This window comes from Taudactylus pleione, unplaced genomic scaffold (assembly GCF_031769625.1).
Source record: "Taudactylus pleione unplaced genomic scaffold, aTauple2 ptg000592l, whole genome shotgun sequence".
In the NCBI taxonomy this organism is placed as follows: domain Eukaryota; kingdom Metazoa; phylum Chordata; class Amphibia; order Anura; family Myobatrachidae; genus Taudactylus; species Taudactylus pleione.
Window position 1 is genome coordinate 4,704,320 of NW_028284994.1, and position 21,011 is coordinate 4,725,330.

The 21,011-nt window shown below is 40.8% G+C and overlaps 1 protein-coding gene across 1 annotated transcript in view; it reads right to left on the minus strand.

Annotated features, from left to right (window-relative positions):
* Window positions 1-8,819: 8,819 nt before the first annotated feature.
* Window positions 8,820-21,011, minus strand: part of LOC148481218 (vomeronasal type-2 receptor 26-like) — a 42,937-nt gene continuing 30,745 nt past the window's right edge. Inside the window, exon 2 of the mRNA XM_088453824.1 lies at window positions 8,820-9,721. Coding sequence (XP_088309950.1) covers window positions 8,820-9,721 — 902 coding nt within the window. The remainder of the gene's footprint in view (window positions 9,722-21,011) is intronic.

A 21,011-nucleotide genomic window follows, 5' to 3' on the forward strand; every position in this document is an offset into this window, starting at 1 on the left:
TCTTTGTATGCAGGGTGACTGCATTTTTATGCTAATGTCACAGGTGATCTGATTTTTACAGATCATTTGCTGCTTCACAAATCTACTAATTTGCATAAAATATTGTTCCTTGTGAACCATTAGACACACATCAGTCACACTTTAGCCCTTTGTTTGCTCAGGATGTTTGTCAGAACATGACTACAAGTGCCAGTGCAACTGCATAAAAAGATGGAGTAGCCATGACCTACTCATGTCTGACTAACCACCTACCTGTCACCAACCTGGAAAGCTTGTTTCCAATTCATGCTACTTCCCTCAGTGGTACCCATTTGGATGCAAGCACATTGCAACTTAGATGCATGATCAGAATGAAAACATCAGCTGACTGTGACTGAAAAAGCCACTGCATCTGCCTCTGAATCAGGCCTTGTGCTGATATAGCACCTTGGTCCAGCCAAGGACTGTCAAGAGCAATGACGAGCCAATATAAAGGGAGGGAGCATGTCTAAATTACAGGCTGTGAAGGGGGAATATTTTTACCCCTAATCCAGGAGACAGATTCAGGGAGCAGGTGATAAGTGTGATTGTACACCCCCTGTAACACTTGCAGGGAGAGAAAGGAGGCTTCTGCTTCAGTGCTCAGAGGCAGCAGCCTCCCTGGAATCTCCTGAGCAGCAGCAGTAGTCTCATCATTCTTCCAGCCAAATATGCTGCTGAAAAAGGCCCCCAACAGGCCTCTTTAGGCTGTCCTGGATAATTAGTACCTGCTCCCCCTCTTGGTGCCCCTGGTTTAGCCAACTTTGCAGCAGAAATATAGTATGCAGCATACAACAACTTACTACAACTTCTGACACATTTTCATGTAAGTAAGGCAGCTCCCCACCAGATTTATCCAAACACTTGAACCTGCTTTTCAGAAGTCCCAAGGTTCACTCTACCAAACTCTTAGTGGATATGTGTGCCTCAGTATATTTCAGTGTGTGAGCTTCTGTGGATCCAACAAAGGTCTCTTAACCCTAGAGTAACATCAAAATCCTGCCTCATCTAAAAATATCCTGGCATTTTTCCATTCTCAACCCTCTCATAAAGAGATAACTGATTCAAGTTATAGGCATCATAGTAGGATCTTGGGAAACCGATGTCCAAACTCATTATTTTGAGCTCTAGGTCTCTAACTATCTGCACATTGAAGGAGCAGTAATAGTAATGATTCATGTAACCTCCAGCCTCTATTATAGGTTTCTCAGTGCAATATTAGTGCAATTTAAGTTGTCCAAGGCCTTGTTAATTCCAAAGATCCTATAGAAGGCTACCTTAAGCTTCTGCCACTCAGTTTCCTCACTGTTAAAAGTGGCCAGCATGAGTTGTCAATCTCTATCAACCCGGTGACCTCTTCTACCACTTCCGCCTTCCTTACGGGAACATTTCTGGCTGTTGCTAGGTGATCTGGATGCTGGATGACATCATGTGTTACTGGGAACATGGGATGATCTTCCTTGGTGGTAATTTGTTTCAATACCTTTTTTATGCCTTGCAGCTTCCTCGCTGCCTTGCCGGCTATAGCATCTCCATGCATGTACTTCAGGTTCCTGTTGTGGAGATTCAGCCAGTGATTTGCCTACACTGACTGTAGCATCATTTACCTATCACTGTCTCAGCCACATCATTGCTAACCAAAGCCGCATCTGGAGCAAGCCAGGCCACATCAATTACCTACGGTTGTCTCAGCCGCATCACAGCTAACCATGCCGCACCTCGGCCACGCCAGGCCATATAATTTACCTCCGGCTGCCTCAGCCGCATCACAGCAATCCAAGCCACACCTCAGCCAAGCCAGGTTGTATAATTTACCTCCGGCAGTCTCCAGCACATCATTACTAACCAAGCTGCACCTTGGCCCACTATCTGCACTGGGGCCCTCAAGGCCATAATATTTATACACCACCTCCTCTGCTCTCCAAACCACATCTCGGCTCATTTGCTACACCAGGGCCTTCAAGGCCATCATCCATCTACACCACCTTCTCGGTTCTTAAAGCCACATCTCGGCTCGCTAGCCACACCACCACTGTCATAACCACATCCAGGCTCACAAGCCACATGGGGGCTCTTATAGCCAAACTCAGACTTCTCACTCACTCCATTGGTTCAGTGTCACATAAAACCTTTTGGAACTTCTGGATAACTGTGTAAGCCTCAACTATCCAGAGTTTAAGTCCATGCGGCCACCTAAGTACCGGTGAACATACTCAGTTCTATGGGAATAGAAGGTGACTGTTATTGGCAGAATACCTCACCTCAATGGTTCAAGAGGTCTTACACGGTGATTCCTAGGAGACCGTAATAATCACATGGAAAGGAGATATGTGTATGCAACATTCTTAATAGTTGAATTAAATACCTAGAAATTGTTGCTTTCATAATGCTTAAGACTCTTGAGCTCATAAACTGAAAGGAGTCTGTGGCCAGAAAGTGAGGGGCACACCTTATTTTTTGCAGCCCAGACATTGAATTATTTCTCTCCGCTTTAGCTTCAAAATCATCTACCAAATGCACATAGAGATTCAGCAGGTTGGTACCATTCAAAATAAACATTTGTGCAATCTCCTGATTAGAGAGGGAGTTCAGGACCAACCAAAATATGAAGACAGGCCTAGTGCACTAACAATTGTTTCAGTGTATTGAACCTCCAGGCACGTGCACAATGCGCCCCACCTTTAAAAAATGTGAACATTCAGTAACCTAGTGATGAGTGTGATAAGCAAACAATAACCCCTACATTGCAGAAATATTAAGTCCAGGGTTGGGGTAGATTTCTCCATTCCTAGGTGTGATAACAAGTGTCCCATTTTGAAATTATGTATCTCTTTAGTAGTTATTATCTATGAAAACTTGCACTGCAAATATACCATTATGTCCAGTGCATAAAGCAGGCGAGGGAACGATCCTCTTCCTTCCTTCATGCAGTTACATCCTTTTTGAAAGATAGGAGTCCTAGAGACTATAGGACTTACAGTAACTAAACATTGCAATTATTTTACATTAGTAGAAAAAGGCATTAATTTGTTTATTTGCTCATAATAAAATCATTTGTTTCTGACTATTTATGTTCTATGCTGGCTTACTAGAGGAAACTGAATGGACAGAAGTTGATGTGTAGAAAAACCTCACACATACATTTAGTTAGTTTCTGAGAACATGGTAACATATACAGTATTTAGAGTAACAAGTGCAACTAGTCAGAATAGTGGTTTATATGCCCACAGGTTAATATACAGATCCATACCTCCTCTCCCAGAGAAATGAAATATTGTGTATGTTACTATATAGTCACTATAAAATATAATTTATGTACATTTTTTTTTTACAAAAATGTTTTTGGGATTATTTGCTAGTTGTGTATTACACCTCAGTATTGATAGCAACACATATAACTGAACAAGTGCCCTGACAAAATATGTAGGTTAGAAGTGTGTTGCTACTCTACACTTGTTTTCAAGATTGGTATTAGGACACTTTGGGGTCTATACACTAAGCAATGTGTCACAGCTGCTGACACTTGGGACTCCTGGGAGGAGTCAGGCCTACTAGGCACAATAAACTGGGGTGGTTTTAGGAATGACCTTTACATGAGATCTCGGTAGCACAGAATAAAAGTAAATAGAATTTATTCACATGAGAATTATAATAGCAATGTCTCACATAAAGTCTCAACAACACAGAGGTTCACATAAGCAATAATGAGTATAGGAGAAAACCCCCATATATATATATAAACAATCTTTAACACAGAGTAGCTAATATGGTAGGGAACCCCGAGTCCAGTATGAGGCTAACACCTCTGGATGGTATAGAGGAGCTTTACGATGGTGGAACCCTGTAGTGATGGAGATCCGGAGCAGAGTGAGCCCTGTGATGCGGTGAAAGATGGAGCAGGGCTGAGCCCTGTGATGCTGTGAGGTTGAAGCAGGGTTGAGCCCTGTGATGTGATGAAAGACAGAGCAGGGTTGAGCCCTGTGATGCGATGAGGTCTAAGCAGGGTTGAGCCCTGTGATGCGGTGAGGTTCTGGAACAGGGTTGAGACCTGCGGTGTAACCAGAATCCGGAGCGGGGCTGAGCCCCACGATGCAATGAAGTTTGAAGCAGGCTTGAGCCCTTGAAGCGGTGTGATTCCGGAACAGGGTTGAGCACAGCGGGCTGACTAGAATCTGGAATGGGGTTGAGCCCCGCAATGCGGTGATGATAACTGTAACTGTGCAGTTGACAACTGTAATGAAGATGGGTTCGATGTCCACAGGAGTAAGAGACAACAGACAAAGTAAATAGTGCAGCAAAAGGTGAAACCACAGCAGTGGAGCAGAAAGCATGGGCTATGCTGCGCTCTGTAGTGCGGCTGGTAACTGGCATCAGAAGTTTAGCTGGAACATGAGTGGAGATATAGCAAAGTCCACAACAACCCACAGGCACAGCAGGATCTGGCAGGGGTCCAAGAAAGACCTGAAAGTAACATTGCACAGACACTGAGACACAGGCCCTCATTCAGAGCAGGTCACAAGAAGCGATCGCTCTCTCTGAATGAGGGCGGCCGCTTCCTTTTTTTTAGTGTGGCCTCCTGGTCATTAGCTAAGCTGTGGGTGGTAACCCACAGCTGATCATGCAGGAAACTCTCCACTGACATCACTGATGATGTCAGTGCGGCCACCCACAAAATGGTAGGCGTTCCTTAAGGAACGCCTCTGTTTTTGAAACCACCCCCCCAGCCCACTTACAAAACGGGGCGAGCTGTCGATCAACATTGACAGCCACCCCTTTTGTAGAGAGCTCCGGAGCGAGAGAGTTTCTCTCTCACTCCGGGGCTTGTGCACGCGCAGTGATAACAGTTGACCTGGTTGTGAGCGCATCGGCACTTGCGACCGGGTCTGAATGAGACCCACAGTTAGTAACAGGCTTTATACTAGAGGTCTGTGATCCATAGGAAGTTCAGAACATGTGACCCAAATGAATCAGGTTTGAAATAATGAGCAATCTAGGAATCCCACAACCTGACAACACCTTGGAAACAGATGATCGCCTTAACTCTCTATCCCCTGTATATGAAGAATGCCAGCAAGCAGGATAGCTCCTCCAATGACAACAAATTAACTTTGGAAAAAGTAATCTATCTTTATGTACTGAAATAGTCGCAGTCCTGACACAGTGTTAAGAGACAGAGTGAAAAGTGATAAGGTGCCAACCAATCAGCTCCCAACTGCCATCTCACAGGCTGTGTTTGAATAATGACAGTTGGGAGATGATTGGCTGGTACCTTATCACTTTTAACTCTGTCTCCTAACACTGCTTAGTAAATAGACCCCTTTGATTCAATATGGATCACAACTGCGATCATAGTTGCAATTATACATGCAGTCTCATTGCAAATATATTCTAATCACTGCAATCACAATGCAATAGTAGCCAATCATCAGGACACTCCTTACACGCATTCATAATACTTAGCAAGCCTGTGAAAGCATTGGGAACATCAAGTACCATCGACTCACTTGCACAAACCTTTCTCAGAGATTTCTAAACCCCTCACACACTATAAATGCTCAAGCTGCGTATGGCATTGCAGTGGCTAATTTATGCACGCCCCTGTAATGGTGTTCAAACGCACTGGCACACCTGCATTTTGCTGACTATCCCCCTGGCACCACCCCAAATGCTCGATTCCTGTCAATAACAATGTAAAGGGTCTGCATAGTGACTGTGATCACAGTCCGATTGCAGTGAGGAGTTTGCGCATGTGCATTTCGATGCATTTTGGCCGATTGCATGCGTAAGCGCTGTTGAGATCCTTGCAGAGTCAAGCCCTCTATCCTGAATATTAGATGCATTTTGAAAGGCAGGTTTATTGAGGGGCTAGTAAGCGGTCACTCTGTCAGGGTACAGTATCTAAACTTGGACTTGTTACTAGAGTTACAGATAAACTTAAGATAGTGATTTATGTAGTAGTTAAAATAGTACACTACTTTTAATTGCTTATGATCTAAAGTATATGTTTCACATTTATTTCTGAGTGTTTGATGAATAAAAATTGTTGACATCTGCAGAGTTAATTGGTTGGAAGTGATTCAGTATTCACCTAATACAATCTCTATCCAGGATCCAAGGAATAAATCAGAATATTGATATGTTCAGTGCCATTTCTATAATGGCTGCAGGTTGTTGCACATGAGCCTCTGAGTTCAGGGGGTCCACACTGCTCAGCATGCACCCATGTTGTTCAATACTTAAATCTTTGGAGTCTGTGTTGGCAGCAGAGTCACTGCACAAATCACTAGGAAAATGGTGACACAGCCATTTTCCAGGAGATCTGCACTTGCACAGTAGACACTGGCACAGCAACAAAGTCTACATCTATGCACTATAACCACTAGCTAAAAAGGAGTGAGCATGGGTGGATGCTGTACACAGGCCCCATCCCTATTTAATACACCCATGTTGTACAATACTTACCTCTTTGGAGTCTATGTTGGCAGCAGCAATACTTCACAAATCACTGGGAAAATGGCAGAGCAGACATTTTCCCAAAGACCTGCACATGCAGAAGACCCCATGCATGCAGAGTAGACACTGGCACAGCAACAAAGTCTGCATCTATGCACTTCCACCACTAGCTAGAAAGGAGTAAGCATGGATGGAGACTGTACACAGGCTGCATCCTTATTTAATACTCTTCTGGATAAGTTATTATAAACAATACTATCTGGTACAGTCAATGACACCGAGAAGAGGGGCCTGGTGGGGGTCCAGATCTGGTGCCAACCCCCCTCCCTTCATCCCTCCTCCCTCGCAGCACCCCAGCACACAGCATGTGCTGGGATGCAGTGGGAGATTGCTCATGGCTGCTAAGCAGCAGCCACAGCAATCCCCTATACCTGAGGGAGCGATCACACTGATCGCGACCCCCCTGGCTTTGTGCCGGGCTGAGGGACTCACAGCAAACCCTCCCCTGCAAGCAGTGGCACTGCAAAATGTTTTTCTCTAGAGGGTGTGGCCAGACCTCCCACAATTTGGCCATGCCCCCTCTTTACCATGGCCTGGTGGTGCTCTCTATGCCCCTGGGTACAGTAAACAGTTATATAGAAATTTGTTTTGCAATCACCGCAGGGAACCTTCTCTTTCTCTCTAGTCAATGCATGAAACTTTACCAAGATAGCATCAGAATTTTCTGGTAGCCACCCCACTGTTCTTTAGCCTGCAATTATACATACTGACTGCCTTGGATACTTGTTTTTGAATGTTGGTTGTTGTTGCTTCTTTTAGTCTGATGCTTCATTTTGTTATGTCTGCTTATTTATTCATAAATTGTTACACCTCATATCACTAATGACAAATTACAATAGATGCAGACTATTATAGAATACATTAGGAAAGAGTTTTACTATTTGATAGGGCATTTACATTTTGTTGTTGGTTGAAAAAAATATAACTGAAATAGATATTTGCATAAAGTAGGACCGATACTGCATGGATCGCTCTAATTTATACTGTTTTCCTGTATATTACATTTTACATTTGATGATAAACTGATTTTGTTTTGATTTTTGTGAATGTGTAAAATGTGCAATTTTGAAAAGTGTGTGACTCATGTACATTTGTTATATTTTGAAGGAATTATCCTAACTTTTATTTTTCAATTATTAATTTATAAATTTACTCAGTAAAGATATACTGTACTTTTTATAACATTAACATTCCAAAGTCCTTTGTGAGTGTAATACTGATTCCCGTGTTCAATTAGCCGTGATAAGTCATTTCGCCAGGCGGAAACTTATCACCCTATTCACTTCCAAAGACTTTTTGCGTACACGGAAAGTCAATGGATTGGAAACGGCAAAAATGTTTTGCCTATGAATAAGGGTCGAAAAGAAGTGCAGAATTGTGTTTTTGGGGTGCACACTTTAGAAAAACCGCTTGTACCCTTTGGACAGTCCCCCAAAGGTAATCTGCATCAAAAAAAGTAAAAAAAAAAATCTTCGGAACACCTCAAAAAAGTACTTTCGTTTTGGGGGCACAAAAAATAAAAGAGGGGGGTAAAATTTAAAAACTAGCAAAATAGACTCCAGGTGGGTCCCCACGTATTCCCCAGTGCTTTTTTTGATTGCAGGTGCTTGCGGAAGGTGGATTTTTCATGATTTTTAAAACTTTACTTTATCAACTTTAAAATATGCTAGCACCCATTTTCTGGCACCCCAATTTTGCTGGGACTTGTTATTTCCTCACAAAAAAAAACTTCTAAATGCTTTTCTTCACCGCTTATGCAAACACGTTAAACATCACCTATTGAGACCATTTAAGTACCCCAAATACCTTCAGCAGTGCAATTCTGGGGTATCCATAGTGAACCCCCTTGTCAGTGTTTCTTTTGTGGGGTGTCAGTCTGATTTCCCCAAACCTACAGCACTTTCGCTTGTTTAAGTTTCACCGTGATCCATTTTCGCGTCCTTTAGAACTGAATAGGGTGAAAAGCGGTCGCGTGCACGAAAAGTCTCTTCACCAAAAACATGCGATTTAGGGGAGGCAAAAATTACCCGACTTATCGTGGCTAATTGAATACGGGCCTAAGTTGTTTAAGTCATCAATATTGTCAATTGAAAAACATTCAGAAATAATAGACATTATAAATATAATAATGTACTTTACTAGCATAATATCTGCAAAAAAGTAAATAAGTCAAACAGAATTAAGCAAACATTTTTCATTTTTTTTTTCACAAGAACATAATCTTACATACATTAAATGTTAATTAATAATTTATTAAAGATTAGCAGGTCATATTAAAATACATTGTTTTATTTTTTTAAGCACAAGCGTTCTTTTGTGTTCATTTCAGGTCTCATTAGGATATTGTAGCATTTAGGGAAAAATATACAGCCTAAAACCCCAATGCATGAGGCTAATATAGCAAACACCTCTACAATAACCATATGTTTCCCATTACTGCTCAGATAGGCTGGGATGGCACAGACCCAAACACTGCAGCCAACCAGCATGCTGAATGTGATGTACTTGGCCTCATTATAGATGCCAGGTAATGTCCTCACCATGAAAGCCAGAACAAAACTCACAGCTGCCAGGAACCCCATGTAACCCAACATGAAATAAAAGGCTAACACAGAACCCTCATTACATTGGATGATGATAGTACCATGATATGTGTCCATGTTAAACTCCTGAAATGGAGGGGAAACTGACAACCAGATAACACCATTCAGAACCTGGACAGATGAGCAGATCAGCACTAAAGCATTTGGTAATTTAACTCCCAGCCATTTTCTCCAGTAGCTTCTGGGTTTTGTGGCCTTAAAAGCGATGCAAACTGTGATAGTCTTGGCCAGGACTGAGGACACTGCAATAGTAAATATGATTCCAAAGGAGAGTTGGCGCAGCATGCAGGTTATATCCACTGGGCGACCAAGGAAAAGAAATACACAGAGTAAACTCAACATAAGAGAGATGAGGATAATAAAGCTGAGGTTCCTATTATTAGCTCTGACAATTGGTTTATTCCGATTTGAATAAAATAGTCCAATTATGAAGACAATTATCACAGAAAATAATAGAACAGTGACATAAAACACTGAGGTTATAGGATCCACTTCATATGATAGAAACTCCTGAGCCTTGGCAATGCATTTGTTCTTTGCGTCATTAGGCAATTCATTATCAGCGCATTTCACACAACCTTCATTATCTGTGGGAAAATGTGACATCAATGTAATATTGTGCAGAAATGATACTCTCACTGTAACTCTCTCCATTTTATCTTACTTTATCTACATTTATCTCTACCTTGTATAGTAAACTTGGCAAATTAGGGGACATGGGTGGTAAACTTTGTTAACAAACTATCCATAAGAAAGATGAATACACTTTTTATTATAATGGTAAACATTAGTTTAATTATTTTATTTATTATTTAACTTGAATATTCACATGCATATTTACACTAGTTGTTTTACATGTATTATTTTATATAATTGTTTTTCATATAAGAAGACACTTCACCATCAGTGTATATTATAACTAATTATTAAAATTGTTACTATTTTCACACTAATTAGAGGTAAGGGTATTTTATTTATTTATTTCCTATTTTATTTATTCGTGTTTTCATATATATCTTATTTTATCACAATTTTTTATATCAGTATATGTTATTAGAAAGATCTATACAAATGTATAGTAAATTAAAAATTCTAATAAAATTTTTATTAAAATTATTCCTATAATTCACATTTGTGTATTGTGTTTAGCGCTACATACTGTACCGCTAAGTAAAGATAGTGTAATGGTTAGCATTACTGCCTGACAGCACTGAGGTCATGGGTTTGATTCCCACTACAGTCCAAACTGTGTGGAGTTTGCATATTCTCCCTGTGCTTGTGTGGGTTTCTTCCATGTACTCCGGTTTCCTCCCACACTCCAAAAATATACTGGTAGGTTAATTGGCTTCCCACAAAATTGACAGTAGTGTGTATGTTAGTGAGCAAATATAGATGGTAAGCTCCACTGGGGTAGGGACTGATGTGAATAGTAAGATATTCTCTGTAAAGTGTTGTGGAATATGTGTGCACTATATAAACAACTAACAATAATTTGGACTTTTTTTTATTATTAACTATGTATTAGAGAATTTTGATGACTATATCAGAGCTAGTTATAACATTTAACTAGCAGATATATTAAGAAAAAGGCGACATCTGAATGACACACATTTAAGTTTATATTTCTTCTCCCTTCAATTTTGAGAGTAATATTATTGGTTTATGGTTTTTATCTGTAATTATTAGCTACAGCTAAAATGTATTAGGGCAAGGTACAGTGTTTATACAAGAGACAGGGAAGATAACTGTGCCCTACTGTTGCAATAGTGATGGTTTAGTATAACAATCTATTTGCATCATATTTTAATAAACAAAAAAATTGTAAAGGAATTGAGAATGTTAGTTTACCAAATGAGCTGATATGATAGACATTACTCTGAAATTAAAACTTTCTTCTAAATTCCAAATTTGAAACCTGAACATAGATGGGGGTGTTATATGTAGACCATATACTAGATGCAGCTTAACACTGCCAATCACTTTTACTGTTACAGTGATGAGTTTGTGCACTATCCATATGACACCATATGGGTACCCGTAATAAAAATGCATGGAAATGCCTGAAAATGATTGTTATGAAGGTTAATAAAACTGCAGGAACAAAAACAGGCCCACATAATGTGGTTTTAACTGTTTATATAATTTTTGGGAAAAAATACAGATCCAAAACTAAAAAAACAAAACACCAAGGATAAAAATCAAATACCAGATCCAGATCAAAAACACAAGGAAATACAGGTCCAAAACCAACACACAGGGGTCGGCAAACATCCCTACTTTAGAGTTAAGGTTCATACATGTAACAATTTTTTTTTAACGATTTGTCGATAAAGTCGTTATCATTAAATTGTTCTAAAAAAATTGTTCAGTTTATGAGTTATAACGATGAACGATAATCACAAATGCGCTCTCCCATTTGAAGTTTGTAGTTTTCGTTCATCATCCATTTCAGACTGTCCAACATGTTTGATTATCATTAAGCGAAGGAACATTATTTGTTCATCTTTCAAAAAATCGTTCACTACACTAAAAAAAATTGTTCACTTTTTCAAGGGAAAATCTGACAGAAAATCTGAAAGATAATCTTTGGTTACAAAATCGTTTTGTGTATATGCACCTTTAATTGCATTATCTGTATTTTCCGATACAGTCATTGGCATCTATCCAGCACAAGCAGTTTGTAAATTGTCACTTTTCTAATGCTAAATTTGCACTGTGAGAAACAAGTGCATGCTTTTGATAATTGTTTTGAGCCTATCTGGGTATAATTGAAAATAAGGGATGATGTTTAACAATATGACTTACAGAATAAATACCAATTTTGAATGGGAATGAAATATGAATATTTATTATAATTTATTCTGTGACACAAACTGTACTTTCATCTATTGGTCATCACTGGCAGAGTAAGTCTCTCATTTTGTGTCCAATACCTAAGGGCAAATTTACTAAAGTGAGAGTTTTTAGAAGTGAGTTTTAGAATAGATTTTGCCCATAGCAACCATTCAGATTCTAGCTGTTATCTTCAAGAAGGTGCTAGTTAAATGTTAAGTAAAATCTGAATGGTTGCTATAACTACATCTCTTCTAAAACTCACATCTAAAATCTCTCACTTTAGTAAAGTGCTGCAATATGAGGGGGCAATCAGTTGGAGGCGGAGCCAATATGATGTGATTCCATTAAAATTGTGTAATTTGGCTCCACCCTTACCCAATTGACCCATGATCCATGACATTTTACCACAAGGGGGCAGAGCTTAATAATATGGTGCCTTCCTGCAAGGTCCCATCCCCATGTATGTATGTATGTATGTATATATATGTGTGCGTGTGTAATGCATGTGTTACACATGCATGTGTGGTGTTTATATGCATTTTTCTGTGTGAATATATGTATGTACAGTAAGTGTATAAATACGTGGTGTATATATATATATATATATATATACATACACACACACACATGGAACCTGCACACCTGCCCAAGTACATCCACTCCCTGGTCTGCCTGCTTTTATGATTTTAATACAATTATATTGGTAGGGATCTCCACATGGTTGTTTACACCACACCCTAGGTATGGCGAAGCTCACTACAAAAGGGGCAGCTGTCAATGTTGATCGATAGATCACCACCACTTTGTAGGCGGGGTGAGGGGGTGGCTACACAAACGGAGGTGTTCCTGACGGAATGCCTACCTTTTTGTGGGTGGCCGCACTGACATCAGCAGTGATGTCAGTGGGGAGATTCATGCTCGATCAGAGCAGGAAGCTCCCTGGGGCTTGCGGTTGCTGAAAATCAACCTTAGGGTCTCGTCGCAAGCCCTGATGGCTGCGATGGTCTAGATCATCCCAACCATAAACCTGGTCAGTCGCTAAAGCTGTGGGTGGTAACCCACAGTTTAGCTAGCAAATAGGAGGCTGCACTTAAAATTACAAGCAGCCGCCCTCATTCAGAATGAGTGGTCGCTTCTTGTGACTGCCTCTGAATGAGGGCCAATATGGCTACATGATAAAACTTGGTGTATTTTAATTATGTATTTATTACAATTGTATGTCATATTTACACTTTAATATTTTGCTGCCCTTCAGTGTAGGGGTTTCTTTCCCACACATATATTGATCAACATTTTGCAGATGCACTTTATAGTACATATATTAACTTTTATATGTAGTCTATCATATTAGTGGTATTTTACTTTGACTTCATTAAAAGTTATATTTTTTTATAGGATGTACTAAGAAGAGTGCCTCATTATAGAGGTGCTTGTTTACTTCTTGTGTCTAGATACTGTATTACTCTAGGGAGCACCACCAAAATTGTTTATAGGGCACACCTAGGCTCGTCATATGTAATATTGTTGTTATGACAACTGGAGCAATGTTGCTTCTTTCCCCTTTTCCCTACAGATGTGTCCACATACACCTTTCTGAAAACTGTGCCATGACTCTCAATTTGGCATTACATCAATTCTCATATATCGTCGTGCCGTGCTATCTGTGGTGCAGCAAAGGTGCAATTCATACTTTCACCACTGGGTGGCCAGTGAATCATGTAATGTAGCACTTAATAGTGTTCAACCTATGTAGCAAAGATACAGTAGTGGTCTCCTTCGGATTTTAATTAGAGGGCAAACAAGGAGTTTTGAGGAGTGTTTATGTTAAGGTGCAATATGCATTTGCATCTAAATCACTGTACTAGCCGCTGAAACACTGTACTAGCACCAAACAAACTCACTAGGAAACTGTCATCAGTTCCTCAAAAGACTAATTCTGTACTTCCCATTCACCAGTATTGTGGTGTAGTGGTAAAGTCACTGCACATCACACTTGACAGATAGGGTTTGAATCCCAGTGTAAACATTTATTTTTTGCTCCAATAATAAATTTATATAATTCAATAATATAATAATATCAATAATATTATTGTAATAACAATAAAACTTTTTATAATAATATCATATTTCATGTGGGGATCGGAGTCAGTGAGGACGGCATGAAGGTGTAGTGATTTCTTAGTGTAGAAATTTCCCCCTGAAAATATGGCTCGATATTTCATATACAGTACTGGTTCTAGATATACATTATAATTAAAAAACTGGCCATCAGTAATTTACAGTATGTTAATGTCCTTTTTCAGATTAACCCATTGCTTGTCTCAACTCCTAGGGTGGAGGAGGAATTCATTTGTAAAGGCTGCACATTTTCCACAGACAACAAATCAAGTTTTCATTAGCCCTCCCCCTGTGTTTTGTTTTGTTACTACTCATTAATGTTGCCCTTTTTGTATTGAGACACTTTTGTACTTTTAGCCCATCCCTTCATCCCAAAATAGTACTCATTTTCCATGGTTATATTGTACATTGTTTGACCAGTAATGTAGCTAGAAGAAGTATACACAGTATGTGAGTTGCTCTCTCTCTCTCTCTCTCTCTCTCTCTCTCTCACTCTCTCTCTCTCTCTCATGTGTGCCACCCCTCGTGTTTTGGTTTTGGATTTTTTCTTAAAAAATCATAAAAACCGTTAAAATCACATCAAATGGCCATGTTTTTGTTCCTACAGTATTATTAACCTCAATAACATTTATTTACAGTCATTTCCAATCAATTTTGACCACCTCACAATATTATATTTTTCATCTTGTTAAGGCCAAAAGGTTGCATCCAGCTAGCTGGCTGACTAAGCTAAGTAACACAGTGGGCGACACTAACATGTGGCAGTTCAGCTTCCAACTTCCAACATGGATACAGTGTGTTATACAGTGTGGGTTGGATACACCAATAGTGCTCTTACTACGACAGCAGTGTCGGAAGAGCAGGGTTGAAGATGGTGTCCTCAGTATATGGAATTGCAGTGTTATGGTGCTGGCAGTATCCTCAGTGCAGGGTACTGGCATTGTAAGCAGAGCGGAGGTGCCAGTGTTGTCTTTAGTGCAGGTTTGTTGGCTGTGTCAGCAGTGCAGAGTTGCTGACGGTGTCATCAGTACATGGAATGGCAGTGCTGTGGTGCTGGCAGTATCCTCAGTGTAGAGTATTGGCAATGGAGGCAGTGCCAGTGGTGTCTTTAGTGCAGGTTTGCTGGCTGTGTCAGCAGTGCAGGGGTTTCTGACGGTGTCTTCAGTACATGGAATGGCAGTGCTGCTGTGCTGGCAGTGTCCTCAGTGAAGGGTATTGGCGATGTCGGTAGTGCTGGGGTACCAATGGTATCATCAGTGCAGGTTTGCTGGCTGTGTCGGCAGGGCAGGGGTTGCTGACCGTGTCCTCAGTACATGGAATGGCAGTGCTGTGGTGCTGGCAGTATCCACAGTGCAGGGTACTGGCGGTGTAAGCAGAGTGGGGGTGCAAGTGGTATCTTTGGTGCAGGTTTGCTGGCTGAAACAGCAGTGCAGGGGTTACTGATGGTGTCCTCAGTACATGGAATGGCAGTGCAGGGGTGCTGGCAGTGTCCTCAGTGAAGGGTACTGGCAATGTCGGCAGTGCCAGTGGTGTCTTTAGTGCATGTTTGCTGGCTGTGTCAGCAGAGCAGGGGTTGCTGACAGTGTCCTTAGTACATGGAATGGCAGTGTTGCAGTGCTGGTAGTGTCCTCAGTGAAGGGTACTGGTGATGTCGGCAGTGCTGGGGTGCCAGTGGTTTCTTCGCTGCAGGTTTGCTGACTGTGTTGGCAGTGCAGGGGTGTTCTCAATGCAGGCTTACGGTGGTGTCGGCAGAGCAGGGGAGTTAGCAGTGTCCTCGGTGCATGTGTGCGACAGTGTCGGGAGTGCAGTGGTGCTGGTGGTGTACTCAGTATGGGAGTGCCAGCAGTGTCGGCAGTGTGGGGGTCACTAATGGTGTCCTCAGTACATGGGGCAGCAGTGCAGGGGTGCTGGTAGTGTCAGCAGTGGTGGTGTCAGCAGCGGGGGATGCTGCCAGTGGGGTGCCGGCTGTGTCAGCAGAAAGGGTGCAGGCGGTGTCATGATGGGCGCCATCTTCTTTTGCTTCCTGTGTGCATATTAAATGGGCTTATATGCATTAGCAGCTTTATCATTGTACTAGCCGCTGAAACACTGTACTAGCAGAAAAAACCTGTCACTAGGAAATGGTCATCAGTTCCTGAAAAGACAGATTCTGTACTTCCCATCCACCAGTATTGTGGTGTAGTGGTAAAGTCACTGCACATCAAACTTGGCAGTTAGGGTTTGAATCCCAGTGTAAACATTTGTTTGCTTGCTCCACAAAAAAATTGTATAATTCAATAATATCAATAATATTATTGTAATAATATTAAAACTTTTTAGAATAATATCATATTTCATCTAGAGGCTGTGAACACTGTGTACACTATGTGGGGATCTAAGTCAGTGAGGACGGCGTGTGTGTAGTAATTTCTTAGTGTAGAAATTTCCCCCTGAAAATATGGCTCGGTATTTTATATACAGTACTGGTTCTAGATATACATTATAATTTAAAAACTGGCCATCAGTAATTTACAGTGTGTTCATGTCCTTTTTCAGAATAACCCTGCCCATTGTTTGTCTCAACACAGAGGGGGAGGGAGGAGGAATTCTTTTGTAAAGGCTGCACTTTTTACACAGACAACAAATCAAGTTTTCATTAGCCCTCCCCCTATTGTGTTGATACTACTCATTAATGTTGCCCTTTGTTTATTGATACACTTTGTACTTTCGATCCCTCCCATCCTCCCAAAATAGTACTCATTTTCCATGGTTGTATTGTACATTCATTGACAAGTAATGTAGCTCAATGTTTTATTTTCCACTTTGATATTACAGTAAAGTATAAACAGTATGCCAGTTGCTATATATATATATATATATATATATATATATATATATATATATATATATATATATATATATACATTTACACTATCATCGTATGATGAAAGGAAGACACTCTCCAGACTTGGCTTTGAGTTTGCAATATTAATCAGTTTAATAGGACATACCAAATTAATTTGCCAACGTTTCGGTTCATTAAGAACCTTTGTCACGGCATCTCAGTATATGTTAACATCAGCAAGTTTTAACTGAAATTGGGGTACATAATAACAACATCAGCATCTGGTCTAACAGGCCCTATATTATTTACCCAATATGAGTTTTACTGGGGAAAGAATGTAATAAAGCCTATACATGCAATGACTGGTACACAAATCTATACATACACAGATATACATATGAATAGACATGCACGTCTCTATAGTGACAGAAGAGAGGATACTATATACATGTATTTAGACTATTGCTGCCAGAGTATACACTCATCATTTGCATAACACCACTAGTACCAAGTTGCTAGGTGAGATAACATTAGCCTGTGAGGGAATGGTGGTAATACATATAATATACAATTGTAGTATTTATATGGGAGCTTGACTGCCTAGAGGCAGTATATGCATCTGCCAATGCATGGCTGCTATAAACTAGTTGCTGGTGGATTGTAGCTAAACAGACTGAAAGTGGTGTATGTATGTGCCAGTGTATTGCTACCATTAACTGGTAGCGTCTTACCTGTTGATCCATAGGTCAGGTGAGGTATGTCTTTTCTCTGAGCATCCTTGCCATCACTGCGTGTCAGTTTAAATAGCGCTCACCCGGAAGTGCGTCATGCGCATGCCCAGGAGTGCTGGCGCGATCACATGCGGTGCTGGTTTAATCTATTTGAGACCGGGTGCTTTCCTATGCGCTGTGTCTGCTAGTAAACGGAACACTTCGCCAGGATCTAAATATGCAAATATAGGTCTATTGGCTCTTAATGAATTTACCGGAATCGGGGCATCCAAGTGCCGTTACCGGAAGTGGGGCAGTGTGCTGCGGGGGCCGGAAGTGGGGCTGGAAGTCTTTCGGCCACAGCCTGATTGACAGGTTGAAGTGTTTTGGAGGTGGAGCGGGGATTTTCCCTGGCAGCGTTCCCGGAAAAAGGCCTGTGTTGCCTCATTTTTCAAGGAGGAGCAAGGGCAGAGTCTGTATGGGTGCACGCAGACTTTCTGACCTTGCAAGCTGCCAGGACCCGGCCAGGCTGTGGGAAGCTTTATCTCCCTTAGCCTGGCCTAAGGAACATCGGCAACCATCAGTCGCAATTGTTCTTATGGTGACACCAGGCTGTGGCCTCAGTCGCAGAGCTGAGATCATGCAAATGCAGAAAGGAGGTGTGTATGTATGTCTGTGTATGCGATACCTCCTTCTGCATTAACATTTTAAATGAACAGAATTGCACAGTCACTTGTGTGTGCTTATGTGCGGCTCTGCAATTCCATCCAGGCCCTTTGTGTCCTTATATTTACCTCAAAATGATGAGAACAAAAGGAAACAATCAAAGGCCCCCATTTATTAATGAGTTTTATCACCAAAATGAGTGTTACATTTCACTGTGTATGATAAATGTTGCTCTTGCCAATCAGCTCCCAACTGTCACTTTTCTAACAGTTGACAGTTGGGAGCTGATTGGCTGGAGCACCATTTATCATACACAGTGAAATGTTTCACTCGTTCTGGTGATAAAACTCGTTAATAAATGAGACCCATAGTGTAGTATTTTAAAATTATTGGTGATCCACCCAATGTGAGAGATTATTTATATCTGAAAAATAGGTGTTGATAGAACAGTCCCATCCTCCTGATATTCAAGGTACATACCTCTTGATATATTTAAAGCAAACACCTCTTATTACCCCTTCAGGTTTTAAGGTTACCATATAATTTTCTTCACATAAAGAGGATTCAACAGCATACAGTAGATTTCAATAAAATCCTTTATTGCAACTCCAACAGATGATTTCCAGATGATATTTCATGTACTAACATAAAAGTAAATAGAGATACAGTACATACAGTGCATCCGGAAAGTATTCACAGCACGTCACTTTTTTCACATTTTGTTATGTTACAGCCTTATTCCAAAATGCAATAAATTAAATTTTCTCCTCAAAATTCTACAATAAAATACTCCATAAAGACAATTGTTCAAATTTAATTAAAAAAAAAACTAAAAATTCAAATGTACATAAGTATTCACAGCCTTTGCTCAATATTTTGTTGATGCACTTTTGACTGCAATTACAAGTCAAGTCTTTTTGAATATGATGCCACAAGCTTGGCACACCTATCTTTGGGCAGTTTCGCCCATTCCTCTTTGCAGCACCTCTCAAGCTCCATCAGGTTGGATGGGAAACGTCGATGCACAGACATTTTCAGATCTCTCCAGAGATGTTAAATCGGATTCAAGTCTGGGCTCTGGCTGGGCCACTCAAGGACATTCACAGAGTTGTCCTGATGCCACTCCTTTGATATCTTGGCTGTGTGTTTAGGGTCATTGTCCTGCTAAAAGATTAACCGTCGCCCCAGTCTGAGGTCAAGAGTGCTCTGGAGCTGGTTTTCATCCAGGATGTCTCTGTACACTGCTGTATTAATTTTTCCCTCTATTCTGACTAGTCTCCCAGTTCCTGCTGCTGAAAAACATCCCACAGCATGATGCTGCCACCACCATGCTTCACTGTAGGGATGGCATTGGCCTGGCAATGAGCGGTGCCTGGTTTCCTCCAAATAGAATGCGTGGCATTCTTGCCAAAGAGTTCAATATTTGTCTCTCATGGTCTGAGAGTCCTTCAGGGGCATTTTGGCAAATTCCAGGTGGGCTGCCATGTGCTTTATACTAAGGAGTGGCTTCCATCTGGCCACTCTACCATACAGGCCTGATTGGTGGATAGCTGCAAAGATGGTTGTCTTTCTGGAAGGTTCTTGTCTCTCCACAGAGGAATGCTGTAGCTTTGACAGAGTGACCATCGGTTTCTTGGTCACCTCCCTGATTAGGGCCCTTCTCCCCCGATCGCTCAGTTTAGATGGACGGCCAACTCTAGGAAGAGTCCTGGTGGTTCCAAACTTCTTCCATTTACAGATGATGGAGGCCACTGTGCTCATTGGGACCTTCTAAGCAGCAGATATTTTTCTGTACCCTTCACCAGATTTGTGCCTTGAGACAATCCTGTCTCGGAGATCTACAAACAAATCCTTGGACTTCATGCTTGTTTTGTTCTCTGATATGCACTGTCAAGTGAGGGACCTTATATAGACAGGTATATGCCTTTCAAAATCATGTCCAGTCAAATGAATTTACCACAGGTGGACTCCAATTAAACTGTAGGAACATCTCAAGGATGATCAGTGGAAAGAGGATGCAGGTGAGCTCAATTTTGAGCTTCATGACAAAGGCCATGAATACTTATGTATATGAGATATCTTAGTGTTTTTTTTTTTAAATTAAATTTGCAAAAATCTCTAAAAAACTTTTTACATGTTGTCATTATGGGGTATTGTGTGTAGAATTTTGAGGACAAAAATGAATTTATTTCATTTTGAAGTAAGTCTGTAACATAACAAAATGTGGAAAAAGTGATGCACTGTGAATACTTTCCAGATGCACTGTAGCATAATACTGCTTCAAACAGCTATTTTATTAAAAATATTACAGTTAAAAAACAGGAGCTCTATATTTAATAACAAGTCCTGAAAAAAAAAAAAAACACTAAGACTTGTTTGAATGAGGATGCCTACCATCCCACTGCCAGGGACCACCCCCACTCCGCCTCCAAAATACCACAGCCTGTCAATCAGGCTGCAGCCGGGAGACACTGCAAGTGGACTCAGAGCCAGAGGGCTGCACATGCGCAGTCCTCCCACCATCAGAGATGTGCCCTAGCCATTGGGTTAGCATACATCTCTGAATCTGGCCCAAAGAGCGCCATTCCAAGGGGGTGATATACAGTATGTGGAACTATACATACTGTAAGCCCTCATAAATTAAATATAAAATAAGTATGATTTCAGAAGTTTATTGGTGTTTTATATGTTTAAGCTCCTACAGGTACATTAAAAAATAGAAAA